Source organism: Camelus dromedarius, chromosome 11 (assembly GCF_036321535.1).
Source record: "Camelus dromedarius isolate mCamDro1 chromosome 11, mCamDro1.pat, whole genome shotgun sequence".
In the NCBI taxonomy this organism is placed as follows: Eukaryota; Metazoa; Chordata; class Mammalia; order Artiodactyla; family Camelidae; genus Camelus; species Camelus dromedarius.
Genome location: NC_087446.1, coordinates 57,909,136 through 57,924,920, shown reverse-complemented (window position 1 = coordinate 57,924,920; position 15,785 = coordinate 57,909,136). Strand labels below are relative to the sequence as shown.

General features: G+C 38.4%; 3 protein-coding genes across 3 annotated transcripts; all 3 read right to left on the bottom strand.

Moving 5' to 3' along the window:
* Positions 1-246: 246 nt before the first annotated feature.
* LOC105101014 (olfactory receptor 6C4) lies at positions 247-1,188 on the bottom strand. Its single transcript, XM_010994103.3, has one exon. It carries the CDS (start codon positions 1,174-1,176, stop codon positions 247-249), a length of 930 nt encoding a protein of 309 aa, XP_010992405.2. The 5' UTR covers positions 1,177-1,188.
* A 6,843-nt stretch (positions 1,189-8,031) lies between these two features.
* Positions 8,032-8,961, bottom strand: LOC105101015 (olfactory receptor 6C4). The gene has a single exon (XM_031462220.1). It carries the CDS (start codon positions 8,959-8,961, stop codon positions 8,032-8,034), a length of 930 nt encoding a protein of 309 aa, XP_031318080.1.
* A 4,806-nt stretch (positions 8,962-13,767) lies between these two features.
* Positions 13,768-14,706, bottom strand: LOC105100968 (olfactory receptor 6C2). The gene has a single exon (XM_010994055.2). The coding sequence runs from the start codon at positions 14,704-14,706 to the stop codon at positions 13,768-13,770; it is 939 nt and encodes a 312-aa protein (XP_010992357.2).
* Between the last annotated feature and the right edge of the window lie 1,079 nt (positions 14,707-15,785).

Genomic DNA, 15,785 nt, shown 5'->3' with positions numbered 1-15,785 from the left:
TCAGTCATCTTTCTCTAATAACACTTACCATATTATTTTATTTTTTGTAAACTTATGACATCAATTTACAGTTTGTACACATTTCTATCACATTAGAGCATAGATTCCTTGAAATTAGGGCGTATGCCCTTTATACTTTTGTCCTCAAGTGCTGGTTCAGCACTTGCAAAAATACAGTAGACATTCAGTACATATTTTTTAAGTGAAATGTATTTCCTTGAGATATAAATATATAAATATATATATTTAAAACTTCATGATCTTTTTGATGTTGTCCTTGAATGCTTGCTTCACTTGCTGATTTCTTAGAGTGTAAATGAAAGGGTTTAACAAGGGAGTAATTGAAGTAATGAGCACAGCTATTCCTTTGTTGAAAACACCTTCTTCTTTTGCAGAAGGATTAATGTACATAAACATGCAGCTGCCGTAAGAGAGGGAGATGACAATCATGTGGGAAGAACATGTGGAAAAAGCCTTCGTCCTTTGCTGGGTAGAAGGGATCCTCAGAATGGTCCTGATAATATATGTATAAGAAAGTGTCACCAGCACCAGAGTAACCACCAGAGTCACAACCGCCAAGAAGATGACCATCAGTTCTAAGAGGCTTGTGTCTGAGCAGGCAAGCTCCAGGAGGGGCCCATAGTCACAGTAGTAGTGATTCAGAACATTGGAAGCACAGAAGTCCACCTGGCTCATCAAGATGACTGGGGGTAAGATAGCTAGGAACCCCCCCAGCCAGGAGCAGAACACGAGCTGGATGCAGACTCGGCTGCTCATGATGGTCGTGTAGTGCAGGGGCTTGCAGATGGCCACATAGCGGTCATAGGACATGGCAGCCAGGAGGTAAAACTCTGTGGCCCCAAGAAATATAGCAAAAAAATATTGAATCAAGCAGCCAGCAAAGCTGATGACTTTATTTCCCGTTGTCAAGCTAGTTAGGAATCTGGGAATAAAAATGGACGTGAAGGAAATTTCTAAGAAGGAGAAATTCCGGAGGAAGAAATACATGGGGGTCTGGAGGTGGGGGTCCACCAGAGTGAGTATGATGATAGTCAGATTTCCCAGGACACTCAGCATGTAGGTGAGGAACAGAAAGATGAAAATCACCACCTGGAGTTCTGGTTGATTTGTGAGGCCCAACAGAATAAACTCAGTAAATGTGGTTCGGTTTTTCATCGTTGACCTCTAGTAGATCTAAAGGGAAAAGGTGAGCATGGTGAAAACTAAAGTTTCTCGGGATTGGAGAAATAAAGCTGATTGTAATCAAAGAATTAGGTCAAATATAACTCTCCGTCCATTTGGCCCAAACCACTGTCCCATTGGACCGAACTTGGCTCCATGAAGCCCCACACCTCCCATGTAAGTGACCTTATTCCTTAAGTCTTTGTAACTCTCCAAGCTGATCCATTCCTGGACACTTAACAGAATTTACTACAGAATAATTACTCAATTTTTTTCAGAAGAAGAAATTTTTGAACCCATCTTATCTTTACTTCCTTAAATGTTTATGAAATCTTCACATGTAAGTCACTTTTCTCTGACTGTGAATCTCTCATATTCCTGGGCACTTGATAGAAACATCTCTGTCTGATTCTGTTTTCTGTGCTTCCCTCTCCCCTCACTGTGCTCCCCCCTTCTCTGCACTTTCCCCTCCCCCTGCACTATCTGAGGCTTCTGTGGACGTCTGCCATGGAGCCTCATCTCTGTTACTGTAGAAATCTCTGACTCACTTATTTCAGCAGCCAATAGTAATTTCCCCAAGAAGGTAATGCTGAAGATCTTGATGCATAATTGATTTTTCCTACACCCCTACTTCTTTTGTAGGATGAATTTGTAATAGGGCTTTAGGACTTTATGATCTTTGGTTCAATACTCTCATTTTATTTTGGGAGCTTTGTGACTACACGGACAAGTCTCAGGCATTAGTAAATCATATCAGTTAGGACTTACATATGTTTCTCTGCCATTTTCAAAGTCTCCTACACACTGACTTGGGATATATCTCTGAGAATAGAGATCTCAAGAGATCTATAGACGGCGTCTCAGAGTAGATTTTGCTTAAAGTCTCAAAGAGTCCCTCAGTGGCAAACTACGGGTGATCATTTATCATGCCTCAAATTTTCTTGGCATACAGAAACCAGGAAGAGGGAAATTAATGTTTCTGACAATAAGAGTCCTTTGTAGACACATTGGTAATCCCTAAGGGAGGAAACTCTGGTGGTGGGATCCTATGTGCATCTTTAGACTTTTCTGATTAAGAAACAAAGACAATAAAAAGCCCCTCAAACTCACATGCATATTGATAAAGAAAATCATATCCTCACAGTCATTCTTGTCAGTCTCCCCATTATTCCATACAGCTTTTGGAGGCACTAGTTGATATTAAACATTGACTGCTATCCCCTACAGCCATGCCTTCCTTGTCTGTACTAACATGTCATCTTTGGCAAGTTCTGCATTTTCATCCAGATTTTCACAGTTGATGGATTTCACGATCCACGTATATAGAATAGTAACATCACTGACTTTAAGAATCTACCGTGCTCACAGCCTCAACAGTCTGAATGACTGCAGTGGGTTGTTTACCTTGTTGTTCCTAAGAGGTGTGTCGAAGATGAGATGTGCCACATGAGTCTCCGAGTGGTATAGAATTTAGCATGTTTTCTATTGGCCTCCATCCACATTCTGTTCTTCTCTTAATGGGAGGACCCAAGGTTGTGGGACTTAACTAGGAAGGAAGTGAATTACCTTCCGTTTTGTGACTCCAAACTGGAATCAAACCATAGTTCCTGAGAAACAGACCCCTGCATATGTATTAAAAAAAAACAAATAAATAAGCAAATAAGCCCCCTTCCCTGGCAATGATAGGATTCAAAGAAAGGTCTTTAATAGACCAAAATTCCTTAATAATTCTGTTCTAAGAGACATTATCGCAGAGCCCTTTGAAGGCAGGATATGGGCTTCTTTGCAGTTCCTACTGTAGCCAGAGTGATGCTACAGGTTTTATTTGCTCTTTTTAGAGCAGGCACAGGGGGATCAATTTCCTAAAGAAGCTAAAGATGCCCTATGGACCCAAGTTCAAAAGGTGCAAATAAACCTCAGTTGTTGACAACTTTGAGAACAAGTTGTCAACATATGGCTGAGGAGAGAAGTTCCTGAGAGACCATGAAGGGCTCCATGAGAGAATCTGTCCCAGCCGTGAGGTTTGTGATGTTGGGAACAGTGGAGTGAGAACCCTGGGGACTGGTATGCCTGCCCAAGACATTGTTCCTATTATTTCTCCCTTTAATAACCCAGTTTGGGCAGTGCTCAAACCTGATATAAATGAATGTCACTTCACAGTGGATTACCACTTAATGCCATGTTATCATCCATTAAGACCTGCGTACCTAACATTATTGAAATTAATCCAATCAGCAACTGGAAAATATTTTGCTGTTATAGATTTGGCTAATATGTTCTGTTGTGTATATAGTTCTACAGCTTCTCAGAAGCAATTTGCCTTCACTTTTGAAGGAACAGTACATTTTCATTCACCTCCCCATGGGATATGTCAACAGCCCTGACAATGCACATAACTTTGCAGGCAAAATCTTAACCACGTCAAACTCGTTCCAGGAACAGAGCTGTGACATTACATTGATAACATCCTTCTGCAAAGAAATTCAAATGATACAGTCAAATGGGATATACAAACACTTGTCATAGAACTTTCCAATCAGGGTTGGGCCACTGCATCATGTAAAATTCAAGGCCGTGTTACTTCAGTAAAATTTCTGAACATTACTTGTCAGAGATAATTCATACTTGATGTAAGGAACCAATTCTTCCTTTTCACCAGCACTTACTCATTTACTGTGCTTATTTGGGTTTCAGAGGCAATATGTTCCCCACTTACAAATTTTACTTTAGTCAGTTATGCTGTTGCTCAAAAATTAACTCCCTTTGTTTTGTTTTTCCTTTTTCCATTTATTTATTTATTATTTATTTATTTTTTTATGGAAGTATAGTTGACTACAATATTACATTAATACAACATAATAACTTGATATTTATATATATTACAAAATGATCACCTCAGTAAGTCTAGTTAACATCTGTCACCATACATCATTAAAATTTTTTTCTTTTGTGGTAAGATCCACTCTTTTAGCAACTTTCAAATACGCAGGACAGTACTATTACCTATAGTCACCATGCTGTACATTACATCCCCAGGACTTATTTTATAACTGGAATTTTGTACATTTTGACTCTCTTCACTCATGTCTCCCACCTCCCCCCCCCCCCACCTTTGGCAAACACTAGTGTGTTCTCTGTATCTATGAGTTTGGATTTTTTTTTTTTTGTGGGGGGGATTCTGCATATAAGTATTTGTCTTTCTCTGCCTGATTTATTTCACTTAGCATAATGCCCTTAAGGTCCATCCATGTTGTTGCAAATGGCAAGATTGCCTTCTTTTTTATGGCTGAATAGTATATGTATCACATTTTCTTTATTATTCATGAGTCAATGGATACTTAGGTTGTTTCTGTATCTTGGTTATTGTAAATGGTGCTGCAGGAACATGGGGGCGCAGATGTCTTTTCGAGTTAGTGTTCTCATTTTCTTCAGATTAAATACCTAGAGGAGTAATTGCTGGGTCACATGATACTTCTATTTTTAATTTTTTGAGGAAACTCCATACTGTTTTGCAGAATGGCTGCACCTAAATTTGCTTACTTTGAATGGGCCACCCAACAACAGAGGGCTCTAAATTGCAACAAAACAGGCACTTCTATTAGTGTCCTCCTTCCTCCCCCACAGAGACTCCTTCACTGTCGAGGCTTCAATAGCCTTTTCTCATTCTTTCTGAAGTCCCTGGATCAGCCGTGGTGGCTGTGGATTGTTCAAGGGCTTCTAGTGCAAAAAACTGTCTTCCTTGGCTGCACCCTCCTACATATCATTAAGATGGCAATGTTGGCTGTATGGTGGGCCCATCTTGGAATAAATGCTTTCACAAGTCCTGAGCCTGTGATTCTGCACCCAGTTGCCCATTAAGCCTTGGGTCCTGGAGGCAGCACCACACAAACTTGGCATGGCCACAGGGGCCTCATTATTAAAATGAAAATGCTTAACCCAACAAATTCAAAACACAGGATTAACCAATGAAGAAGATGCAGATATGGGACTAACCATATGAACACTAGTCTGTTTGTTTTCATTTCCATCTTTCAGGCTTTTCCTATAAAAATTATTCAGTCACATAAAATGAATATGTTCTGTGGGTCAAAATGACTGGAGGACCCTTGTAGCAATCAATAGAACATTCTAGGCTTTATATGTACAGTTTTTATGTGTACACTGTAGGAGTCTGCTTACTTTGAGGGGACCAGGCATTCACTTGTTGGCCACAATCCAATTTTCATGAGTTTATGGGAACCATTATTAAAGATTTCCAGAATTTCCCGTTACCACCTCTCCCCATTGATGCTATATCCTGGGTTAACTGGATCAATTGTTGTTGGGTACCACTCACTTCCTCTTAAAGCATTTATCCGGACAATAATGCTTACTGTATTTGTAGCATCTAAAATAATCTTTATCTGAGAAGAGATGATCTTTATCTGTGGATCTTATTTCTACATGTTGGGACATCTTATTGTTTAATTTTCTGATACACAAATTGATTTTGAGTCTTAGTTTTTGGTTTATTATCTTTTTTATAATGTTCTCCCATTGTGGTAATTCTTGTTGAGGGGTTATATCCCATTATACCATTAAAAATTACATCTCATTTTGCTTTTTAATCCATTAACCAACCATGACTATCGGATAGCTGCTGAACATGTATTGAAGGCCATGTGTGTAGATGGAGTAGGAGGATGGAAGCCTTAGGCGTGTGGCCTTTAGGATGAAAGAGGACTCAATAGAATATTTAATAGACTTAAACACTTTAAAGCAAGATATAGCAAATATTGCCAAATAAAAAGGTAATTAGATGTTGCCAGAGACTCAAAAAGCTGTTCAAGAGAAGAATGTAATTGTTTGGCACAACTTGTGTTTATAGTGAACAGAGAACATTATTTACATAAGTACATTGAAGTGTTTAAAAAGTATCTAATGTTAGCAATATTAAGAATATGGGGAAGTTGGAGATGAGATTTTTATAAGAGGGCTGACACCTCATCTTTTATAACAGGAAATATACCTCAAATCAATAAATAGTTCCCTGAACTCATTATTTAAAGCATAAACAAGACCAGCAGAAGAAACAGCTAAAGTAATTAAAAGTGGAAGACCTAAGGTATGTTCCGAGCATAGAGAGGTGTTGGTACTATTTGAGCCCTTAAGCATGTGCATTTATTACTTTGAAAAAATATATTATATATAATTGATTATACACATCTAGGATATAATTGTCTTTCAGGTCTAAGAAGGGTCTAAGGAAAGGATCTCTTTAAAATGTTAAAGGCTCCCATCTGTGAGTTTAAAACACGATTGGGGAAACTCTGTAAACAACCGTAAGACACTAATGCTGAGGAAAATATCAAACAGCACAGACGGCGGATTGCCATTGTGGAAAGTGTCATGTTAAACACTGCTTACTAGGCCAAAGGTGGAAATTTCATAATTTTACCTACAGCTTCAAGATTTTGCTTTTCTCATTATTTCCTTCGGTGTGCGCTTTGCATGGTTAAAACTTCCATTTCTTGCTAAATTAGGTACGACGGTCTTTCCTTCTCCATATGACCTCTTTGTTCTGGCACTACTAGATTGAAATGATTTTTAAACTTCACTTTATAAAACTTTGGAAGAATACTGAAGCTTTATAGACACGATACTGCCGATTCTGCTGGCTTCCCTTCCAGCTCTGACAATTCTTAGGCCTGTAGTCCCTGACTTCCAGGGGAGTTTTTACTTCTTTTTCTGTAGTAGCTCTTTATTTCCGCCCTCCCACCCTCCCTGGCTTCGCTGCTCCCCCTCCCCTCCCCTTCTTCCTCCTCGTCCTTCATCTCTCTGATGGCTACTATTGGCAGACTTTATTTCAGAATATCCTTGATTAGAAGCTACTTCTAAGGAGATTTCCTAAGTCTGTGCTCTTAAATTATTTTGAGACAAAAGCCAAACCTTCCTGTCTAAACCTCACTTTGTTCCTTGCGTTGCTTGCCCAAATTGACTTTTAAACTAATCTGACTCATATTTCACATGTTCTTCTAAAGCTGAGTCCATTGGTACACTGATAGAGAAATCCTTCTCATATGTTTATTTTTCATCTATGTTTTGAAACAAAGTTGATTAGATATAACTTGTGATGATTACACATACAAATATTTTCCTCCTGAATCCTTCATTTTGATTTACGGCTTTATCAACCGTGCAGCCTTCCAGGTTGGAAAACTTTCTTATCTCCATCACCTATACACTAAGTTACTTGAATTAAGCTGGGAACTGTGTCCTTTCTCTCTATTCTCATGGACCATAAGACCTTTACCGCCATTTGCTTGAATGCTATTCTTGATTAATTGCTTGTCACTTGTATGTAGGAGTAGACCTGTTCTCTGCACTACTATATTCCTCATAAGACAAATTTGATAGTATCACTTTCTTTCTTTTGCTTTCTCTTGGCTCAGTAATGCCTAGCTGTCTCCTAAATGTGCAATAAATATCTTCATTCTTGGGCTTCCACCATCCACTCTAAATTAACATCCTCCTACTGTTCCCATTATAAACTCCTTTTGCCTTTCAAATTTCACCTCAAAAGTGAAATGCCATGAAATCAAGAGTGAAGTAATTTGTCTCAAGTCTTTTTTACGGCATCTCATTTATCCCTTTGTAGTAACTTAATAAGTTTGATTATAATTTATTTGTTTTTATATCACTCTGTGATACTAGACTGGAGGTTCTTAGAAACTGGGAACCGTATTTCTTGTATTTCTATTCTCAATGTCCAGGATTATCACTTGAAACATAGTAGACACTTAATACTTATGTAGTAACTCAAATATTTGTTAGTTTGATTTTATTGATTAAAATAATAAATTCTGATGATTAAAACTTCACAATTTTTTTCACTGTGCTCTTAAAAGCTTGCTTCACCTGCTGATTCCTTAGGGTATAAATAAAGGGATTCAACAAGGGGCTAACTGAAGTCATGAGCAGAGAAATTTCCTTGTCGAAGTTTCCTCGTTTTTTTGGTGATGGATTAATGTATAAAAAGATGCAGCTGCCATAAGAGAGGGAGATGACAATCATGTGGGAGGAACAAGTGGCAAATGCCTTTCTCCTTTGCTGGCCAGAAGGGATCCTCAGAATAGTCCTGATAATATATGTATAAGAAAGTGTCACCAGCATCAGAGTAACCACCAGAGTCAAGATGGCTAAAAAGATGACTATTAATTCTAAAAGGCTTGTGTCTGAGCAGGCAACCTCTAGGAGGGGTCTATAGTCACAGTAATATTGATTCAGAACATTGGAGGCACAGAAGTCCACCTGGCTCATCAACATGATTGGCGGCAGGATAGCCAGGGCCCCCCCCAGCCAGGAGCAGAACACGAGCTGGACGCAGACTCGGCTGCTCATGATGGTCAGGTATTGCAGGGGCTTGCAGATGGCCACATAGCGGTCATAGGACATGGCAGCCAGGAGGTAAAACTCTGTGGCCCCGAAAAGTATAGCAAAAAAATATTGAATCAAGCAGCCAGCAAAGCTGATGACTTTATTTCCCGTTGTCAAGCTGGTTAGAAATCTGGGAATAAAAATGGACGTGAAGGAAACTTCTAAGAAGGAGAAATTGCGGAGGAAGAAATACATGGGCGTCTTGAGGTGGGGGTCTACCAGGCTGAGTATGATGATAGTCAGATTTCCCAGGACACTCAGCATGTAGGCGAGGAACAGAAAGATGAATATCACCACCTGGAGTTCTGGTTGATTTGTGAAGCCCTGCAAGATAAACTCAGTAAATGTGGTTTGGTTTTTCATTGTTGGCCCTCAGTAGATCTAAGGAAAAAAGGCAGGATCAGTGATGAAAACTGAAGTTTCTTAGGGTAGGAAAAATGAAGTTAATGGCAACCAACACAAGCAGGTCATGTTATCAACTCTTCATTCAAATTGACCCGAACTGGCATCCCATTGGACTGGGCTTGGCTAAAGGGAAGCCGCAAGTCTCCTGTGCAAGTGGCTTGACTCATAAAGCTTTTTTTTTGGCAGGGTTAATATTTTCACATTAAAACATTAGTACAAATTGATTTAAACACAAAGAATAAAACATATCTAAAACACACACACAAAGGATGTGCATAGAAGAGTCATACAGTGGGATAAAAGCACCAAAATGTAAAATACTGATTCTATTCATGAAGTTCTTGTCATTTCTCCTATTCCTAGGTTCTTAGTAAAGATATGTCACACAAGAATGACTCTGTCTGGACCTGTCCTTTCCTATGAAATGTTCATAAATTTCCTACACTTAAATCATTGTAGCTGACTTACCTCTCTCACTTCTATGTTCTTGTATAAATGTTTCTCCTTGTTCCTCTTTTCTTTCTGTGTTCCCCTTCACGTACTACCTGATACCTCATCATGTGTCTGTCACTGACCCTCATCTCCTTCACATGCTGGTTCCTGGTTCCCTCTGTAAGTAACCTGTGGAAATTCTCCCAGTGCAGGAGATGCTGCAGGTCCCAGATCCAACACTGACTTTTTGCTACCTCTTTGAATTTTTTGAGGTGAATGTCTATCTGGCCTTTAAGATTCTGAGACCATTGTTTCATGACTCTGTCGTTTTATCCTGTCAGTCTTTTCCTCTGTCCAGGTCTCGGTCATCACTAAATCATATTGATAAGCATTAAACTTTATGCTTTGCTGCCGTATTTGGAGTCTTCTGGGCACTGATTTGGCACACTTCCAGGCAGAGAGAGACTGTGGCAGCCACAGGACACATCTCTCAGAATGGATTTTGCTGAAAGTTTTGAAGATGCCTGAATAGTATTTGGGAGTAGAAGTTGGTTATAATCTCAGACATGTGTGTCCACTGCTCTTAGAACACAGAGAGCAGGAAGTTGGCACTAATATTGTTATTATAGTTGTCCTTTGTAGATAAATTAATGGTGCACAAGGAAGGAAACTTTGATTTGCCATCTTCAGCCCTATCGGATTTTGAAGATTCCTGTGGCAAAGGACATTTTAAGGGATAATCTAATCCACATGCATAGTTAGTTAGAAAAATCATATACTTTCAGACATCAGTGATAATTTTCCCATGACAGCCATAAGTGAGTACGGAGGGACCAGGTGAGGTTGAACCTTGAACTGGTTTTCTCAGATCTGGATCTCACTTCCCTGATGTACTCACCTGTGATTTTTAATAGTAGCTTTGTGTTTTCTTCCAGAACTTCACAGTAGTATAATTTCATGGTCTATGTCCACAAAATGATAATATTGCTGATTCTGGGAACTGGAAACATAAGGTGCTCATACTCTTCACAATTTGCAGTGGTCTGTTTACTTTGTTGATTTGAAAAGATGACTCAAAGACGAGATTCACACATGAGTCTACAAATGGTAAAAAATTAGCATATTTTTATACTGTCAGATCCTATCCTGCCATGCTCTCTCATGGAAGTACCCAACTTTATAAGTCTTAACTAAATAAGTGAGTTGTTTTTCTATTAGTCCAAATAATTCAAACTAGAATGATACCTCAGTTCTTGAGAGATACAGTTCAATTTAGGAGCAGCAAAAAAACAACCCCCCCCCCCCAATTAAAAAAATAACTGTGATAGAATTAAAAAAGACAACTTATCAGCTGAAAATCTCCTAAGTTTTCTGATTTATGGTAAATTATGTTGCTGTCCTTAGAAGCTAAGATATGGACTTTGCAGATTCCGTGTTAGCAAGAGTGACCCAGACTTTATCTGCTCCTTATTTAGAGCAGGCACATGGGGATCAATTTCCTAAAGAAGCTAAAGGTGCCCTGTGGACCCAAGTTCAGAAGGTGCTAATGAACACCAATTGCTGACAACTCTGTGAGCAAGTTGTGGACATATGTCTGAGAGGAGAAGGGCCAGGGAGACTGTGTTAAAAGTGCAATGAGAGTATCAAATCATCACCTTGTACATCTTAAAGTTACACAGTGTTATATGTCAACTGTATTTCAATAAAGCTGGCAAAAAAGACCCAAAAAAAGTGCAATGAGAGACTCAGCTATGGCCTAAGAGTCTGAGAGAGAGGCTGAGAGCAATGGGGTGAGACCGCTAAGGATGGTTAGAAAATTTATCACTTAGTTATCATTGAAATATGCTACTGCACTGGTGACGCAATTTGAGGGTCACTGAAGAGCCCCACATTCTGGAAATATTTCATAAATTATTCTTGTAAAGTCAACGTAATTAGGGGTCCTTTCATTTGTAGGAGGATGGGTGGCCCCTATAGTACTTGCAAATTCATCAGAAATCAAGCCATCTCTCAGATGATGATTAAGTCATTCATTCACCACCCACTCCAAAATATAAATCAATATTATCTTATTTTCTGTTCATTCTTTTCTTCTTGTTCATCACCTGATATTATAAGAATGAAGTATGAAGATCAGACTCAAAAAAAGAGAAAACGTATGTGGCTAAAAACTTTGTTTTGGATAGAGGTTTGTGTTCACAGAAGTTTCAAAAGATAAAAAATCAACAGCAGTATTAACACCAGGAACATTAACAGTAAGACCAAGGAGAACCATATGAGTAACTTTGCTTATTAAGTGATTTCCATTTTTTTAAAGCAGAGACTGAGTCTGTTACATGCATTATTTAATCATCACAAATTTTTGGAGCCTGTTCTTATTTTTATCTGCATTTGCATATGAGAAAACTTCAACAAATTAAATTGCTTACACTTACAATTTTATCACTTAAGTATAGATCCTTAAACAATATAATTTAGTGCTACCTGTTTTCAAACTTTATAAAATTGGAATTGCATTGTATGTATTCTTTCCTGTCTTGCTTCTTTTGTTCAATTTTATGCTTAGTATTCATTTGTGTTGTTTCTGTGAGTCATTCATTTTCATTATAGTGTTCCACTGTGTGACAATTTATTCATTTATTCAGTTGACAGGAATTTATTTTTCATTTTGGGGAAATTATGAAATGTACAGCTATACTGAAACATGTCTGAAATTTTCTCTGTGAAATATATCCAAGAATGGAATTGCTGAGTTATTGCTATGTATAACCTCAGCTTCACTCGTGATGCCAAACTGATTTCAAAGTGGTTGAGTTACTTCCAGTATCACCACCTCTGGTATGTCTATGTCTGTGAGTCTGTTTCTCTTTTGCAAATAAGTTCATTTGTATCATTTTTTAGATTCCACATACAAGTGATATCATCATCTTTGTTTTACTTCACTTTGTGTAATCTCTAAGTCCATCCATGTTACTGCAAATGGCATTATCTCATTCTTTTAATGGCTGAGTAGTATTTCATTGTATGTATATATATATATATATATATATATATATATATATATATATACACACACACACACATACCACATCTTTTTCAATCCATTCATCGGTTGATGGACTTTTAGGTTGGCTATTATAAACAGTGCTCCTATGAACATTGGGGTACATGTATCTTTTTGAATTAGGGAACTCATGTGATCTTAATTTGCTTTTCTGTAGTTACTAGTATAGGTGAAGAATTTTCTATACCTATATTAGCCATTTATATTTCTCTTTTTTGAAGTTCCTATTTTGATCTCTTGCCCATTTCTTTTTCATTGGGTTATCTGTCTTTTTCCTATTGATTTATTGGAATTCCTTATATATTCTGAACTTAATTACTTTTTGGGTTATATGAGTTGCAAATATCTTCTACTATTGACTCTATTAATGGTGTTTTTGGGGGGAACAGATTCTTAATCTTAATGCAGTCGAATTTATCAATTGTTTGTTGTATCTAATTTAAGAAATTCTTCCCTAACCCAAGGCTGTGAAACTGTTCTCCTATATGGTCTTCTTAAAATTTTTTTTTTGCCTTTCATGTTTATGTTTCTGGTAAGATTTACTCGCCCTACTCCTAAAGTCAGGGCTTGTTCTCCTGGGGTCTGTGTCTAAGCACCGTCAGGGGCCATGTCAGTAGATGACTCTAGCACTCAGAAGTCTTGTTCTTTCTCTTTGTAATCAGATATTTCAAGATGCGGTACATCCACATCATTTCCAGACAGGCCAGTAGAAAGATTTTTGTAGATAAATTGGTTTAAAAGAAAGAATATAATTATCTTCACTGATTTTGAAATTTCCCCATTAACACCTTTTAGTCATTCCTAAAAAATGGACATTTTAAAATGACAAAGAGAGCTCTGGAGTGCAAACTTTTCTTTAAGATCATGTTTTAAGCTTTGGTAAAGAGTTTTTAATTACTCTTGTTCAACTGGGGTCTTCCAAACGAGTGAGAAATGCTCTCTGGGCATTTATAGTCCACATCACGAGAAGGCCAGATGGCCAGATATACAGCTTCATGTATCTATATTTCCCTTTTATGACATTGAGTATTTTGGGAATCTAGTCTCTGGAACATGCATTAATGGAAAAAAACATTTTGAATAAAACAAACTTGGAAAGAAGGAGCTTGATTTTGGCATTTGGGTTATAAAAGAACATTCCTGGGAGAGGATTCACTTGATTAATCTACAGAATAGGAAGAAACTATTTATTTAGCAAATTCGTGAATGTTGCTTCTGGGTTATTCAGGTTTAAATTTAAGTCAGTCTCAAAAAACAGTAATAGTCTCTTACTTCTTTGTGAGAAACACAATCCGTTTTACTGTGTCTTTGAAGCCTTCTTTCACTTGTTTGTTTCGAAGGGTATAAATGAATGGATTCAGCAAAGGGGCAACTGAAGTGGTGAGCACAGACACCACTTTGTTGATGGCCACTCCTTCCTTTGCGGAAGTTTTGATGTAGATGAAGATGCAGCTGCCGTAGGTGATGGAAACCACAGTCATGTGGGAGGAGCAGGTGGAAAAGGCCTTTCTTCTTTGTTGGGCAGAAGGGAATCTTAGAATGGTCCTGATGATGTACGTGTAGGAGAGGACCACACACACTAAGGTCATAATGAGTGTCAGCACCGCCAAACTCAAGACGATTCTCTCTATCAGCACAGTGTCTGAGCAGGTTATCTGTAAAATGGGAGATGCATCACAGCCAAAATGATCAATCACATTCAAGTCGCAGAATTCCAGCTGGAAGCCCACGCCCAGAGGCGGGAGGATGATCAACAGGCCCGCAAACCAACAGCAGAGAACGAGTGCTGTGCAGACCCTGTTGTTCATGATGGTCGTGTAGTGCAGGGGCTCACAGATGGCCACGTAGCGGTCATAGGACATGGCGGCCAGGAGAAAAAATTCGGTTGCTCCAAAGAGGACAACAAAAAAGAATTGGGTGGCACAAGCATTATAGGTAACAGTATTATCTCCAGTTGTCAGAGTATACAGGAATCTGGGGATACAGACCGTGGTGAATGAGACTTCTAAGAAAGAGAAATTTCGGAGGAGAAAATACATGGGAGTTTGAAGATGGGAATCCAAAAGTGTCAGGGTGATAATGATGAGGTTCCCAGCCACACTCAACATGTAGGTGAGGAACAAAAATAGAAAAAGCAGAACTTGTAGTTTTAGGTCATCTGTCAATCCCAGCAGGATGAATGTTGTTATTGCTGTATGATTTCTCATCACTGCCTCTTGCGAAGTCAGGGGTGATTCCACCTGAAGAAAGAAGTGTCATAAGAACCTAGTTTTGGAACCTGAATGAAATATCCTAGCAAATCAACTCTCGTGCACTCTCTTCTTTTATTTATACTCAGTTTGTTAACACAGCAGTGCCTTTGACATCTTAGTAAGAGACATTTATAGGCAATCACTATTATGAATCTTACACCTGTAATTCTCTGACTAGAAAGCACATTTACAAAGATGTCAAATACAAAAACAGAAGTCTTATGTCCGATATGCATTTTCTCAACAGGACTGCCTTGTAATGCGGACTTTATTTTTCCTTATCCTGGAGGAAATTATGTCATTTTTGAAGTTGTTTCCCTCCCATCCTCATGTTTCTTTGCTTTTCCACCCCAATACCAAAATACTCTGGTTTCAAAACCAAGAAGGCTCTGTTAATTAGTAATTTTTGTGTCTTAAGTTAAAACATATTTTTAGAGCCATTTTATGTTCACAGCAGAATTGAGGGGAAGGCAAAGAGATGTCCCATGCATGCACAGCCTTCTTCGTTATCAACATCCCCCCCCTCCAGAGTGGTATGTTTGTTACAACTGATGAACCTACTCTGACATCACAATCACCCACAGTCCATTAGCTTGCATGGTGGTTCTCTCTTGGTGTTGTATGTACTATGGGTTTGGACACATATGCAATTAGTATTTTATGTTGATCATCTTATGTTGTTATGCTGAATTTTAACAGCAGCACATTGCCTTAAAAGTGTTAGTTCTGCTCTTTGTACTTAAAATTGTCTCTGCATAGGGAGATAAAAAGTTGCATCTTTGCTTTGACATCCTATATACAGGCAAATGAAATTATTTCTAAGCTAGTTTTGGAACTGCATAGGCAGAGGGTTACCTGAAGCAATAAAAATGAAATTGTTTTGGAACCTGAATATAAAGCAGATTTAGTCCTATTGTAGTGCTTTGGGTCATGGATGAAGCCCAGAGGGAATGATCTGAGGTATCTGCTTTCTCTGCCAGCCTAATCAACCCTGTGCTTTTCACAGCACACAGCCTTCAGAATCCGTCTCAGGG